The 2500-nt window shown below is 48.0% G+C and overlaps 1 protein-coding gene across 3 annotated transcripts in view; it reads right to left on the reverse strand.

Moving 5' to 3' along the window:
- The window catches only part of LOC112239410 (B-cell lymphoma/leukemia 11B), a 57544-nt gene that overhangs the window by 36718 nt on the left and 18326 nt on the right, over nt 1–2500 (reverse strand). The window contains exons 1-2 of one of the 3 annotated variants that reach the window (XM_042319164.1): nt 956–1310; nt 431–793 (exon numbers count right to left, since the gene is read on the reverse strand). In XM_042319164.1, the coding sequence (XP_042175098.1) occupies nt 431–793; nt 956–1028 (436 nt within the window). In that variant the 5' untranslated portion in view covers nt 1029–1310. Of the gene's footprint in view, nt 1–430; nt 794–955; nt 1311–2500 lie in introns of those variants that run through there. The other 2 variants (XM_042319166.1, XM_042319165.1) reach the window with 2 other exon arrangements.

The raw sequence follows: 2500 nt of genomic DNA on the forward strand, positions 1-2500 counted from the left end.
TGTGTGGTGTGTGTGTGTGTGTGTGTGTCTGTGTGTGTGTGTGTGTGTGTGTGTGTGTGTGTGTGTGTGTGTGTGTGTCTGTGTCTGTGTGTGTGTGTGTGTGTGTGTGTGTGTGTGTGTGTGTGTGTGTGTGTGTGTGTGTCTGTGTCTGTGTGTGTGTGTGTGTGTGTGTGTGTGTGTGTGTGTGTGTGTGTGTGTGTGTGTGTGTGTGTGTGTGTGTGTGTGTGTGTGTGTGTGTGTGTGTGTGTGTGTGTGTGTGTGTGTGTGTGTGTGTGTGTGTGTGTGTGTGTGTGTGTGTGTGTGTGTGTGTGTGTGTGTGTGTGTGTGTGTGTGTGTGTGTGTGTGTGTGTGTGTGTGTGTGTGTGTGTGTGTGTGTGTGTGTGTGTGTGTAATTGAGGGGCAAAGCTCAGAGTGAGTTCTGACTTCCTACCTGTGTTCCCTCTCTCCTGCTTGGGACAGATTCCTTTAGCGGGCGTCAGCCTCCTCTCCTCTTCTTCCTCCCCATGAGGGGTCACCTGCACCCCCACCTCCACCGGCACCGCCCCTCCCCGCAGCAAGACGGGGTTCCCCCTTTCGCCCGGTTTGGAGAACCCCCCAGGGGCGCGGCCTCCCCCACTGCACCGTCGTCTCTTATGCTCTATGAAGACCAGGATGTCTCCCAGAGGGAATTTGGTCTGGCACCTCCCACAGGTCAAGAGGTCATGCTCCCCTGGCCCCGCCCTCCTCGGAGTGGGGCTGGGAGTGGACGGCTCCGGGGAGCGAGTTCCCACCCCCAACTCATGATTGGCCTCGGCTGTGGGGGAAGATGAAAAGGGGGAGGAGATGTTAATCAAGATGTCATCATGGAACAGTTCTAGAACACACTACATCTGATCGTCAACAGCACAAACTGTATCGTACAAAACTAAAGTCAATAACAAATGATGATTTTTCTTTATGTTTCAGATAACATTACCTGCAAAATGCCATAATTCCATACCACACCAGAGAACCTGCTTAATGTTAAGCATACTGTTTAGTCTCACCATACAAGCAGGCAGCTGTGTTGCTATAAACCTTCCGCAACAAATAAACCAACCAAACACCTCAGACCCTCAGTCTTATCCAGGAGCTGAGATGAGTGAGTGAAGGCGTGGCTGACACACTATGAGTGAAGCTATGAACCGTTTCACAGCGGTCGATGGGTTTCCGGTGTTCTCTGCAATAACTTCTGCTGTATGGGAACCTCACTACAAGCAAGCAAGAAGGTAGGCCACATCCACCCCACGACAGATGTTTATGTTGAGTGGGGACATGTGTGTGTGTGTGTGTTTGTGTGTCTGTTCGTGTGTGTGTGTGAACACAGGTGTATTGTCCACAGAGAGATCTATAAAGAGAAGCCTCTCCTAACCCAGGTGTATTGTCCTCAGAGATATCTATAAAGAGAAGCCACTCCTAACCCAGGTGTATTGTCCTCAGAGAGATCTATAAAGAGAAGCCTCTCCTAACCCAGGTGTATTGTCCTCAGAGAGATCTATAAAGAGAAGCCTCTCCTAACCCAGGTGTATTGTCCTCAGAGAGATCTATAAAGAGAAGCCTCTCCTAACCCAGGTGTATTGTCCTCAGAGAGATCTATAAAGAGAAGCCTCTCCTAACCCAGGTGTATTGTCCTCAGAGATATCTATAAAGAGAAGCCACTCCTAACCCAGGTGTATTGTCCACAGAGAGATCTATAAAGAGTAGCCTCTCCTAACCCAGGTGTATTGTTCTCAGAGAGATCTATAAAGAGAAGCCTCTCTTAACCCAGGTGTATTGTCCTCAGAGAGATCTATAAAGAAAAGCCACTCCTAACCCAGGTGTATTGTCCTCAGAGATATCTATAAAGAGAAGCCACTCCTAACCCAGGTGTATTGTCCTCAGAGATATCTATAAAGAGAAGCCACTCCTAACCCAGGTGTATTGTCCTCAGAGAGATCTATAAAGAGAAGCCACTCCTAACCCAGGTGTATTGTCCACAGAGAGATCTATAAAGAGAAGCCACTCCTAACCCAGGTGTATTGTCCTCAGAGAGATCTATAAAGAGAAGCCACTCCTAACCCAGGTGTATTGTCCTCAGAGATATCTATAAAGAGAAGCCACTCCTAACCCAGGTGTATTGTCCACAGAGAGATCTATAAAGAGAAGCCACTCCTAACCCAGGTGTATTGTCCTCAGAGAGATCTATAAAGAGAAGCCACTCCTAACCCAGGTGTATTGTCCTCAGAGATATCTATAAAGAGAAGCCACTCCTAACCCAGGTGTATTGTCCACAGAGAGATCTATAAAGAGAAGCCACTCCTAACCCAGGTGTATTGTCCTCAGAGATATCTATAAAGAGAAGCCACTCCTAACCCAGGTGAAAGTACTGCAGGTCTCATTCTCTACACAGTTGACTGTCATCAATATCCATAAGTCATTCTCTCCTGGTCGTTTTACAGTGAAGTCCCATGGTGTAAATTCATGAAGGACGCTTCCTCTGTAA

Source organism: Oncorhynchus tshawytscha, unplaced genomic scaffold (assembly GCF_018296145.1).
Source record: "Oncorhynchus tshawytscha isolate Ot180627B unplaced genomic scaffold, Otsh_v2.0 Un_contig_388_pilon_pilon, whole genome shotgun sequence".
Lineage (NCBI taxonomy): Eukaryota > Metazoa > Chordata > Actinopteri > Salmoniformes > Salmonidae > Oncorhynchus > Oncorhynchus tshawytscha.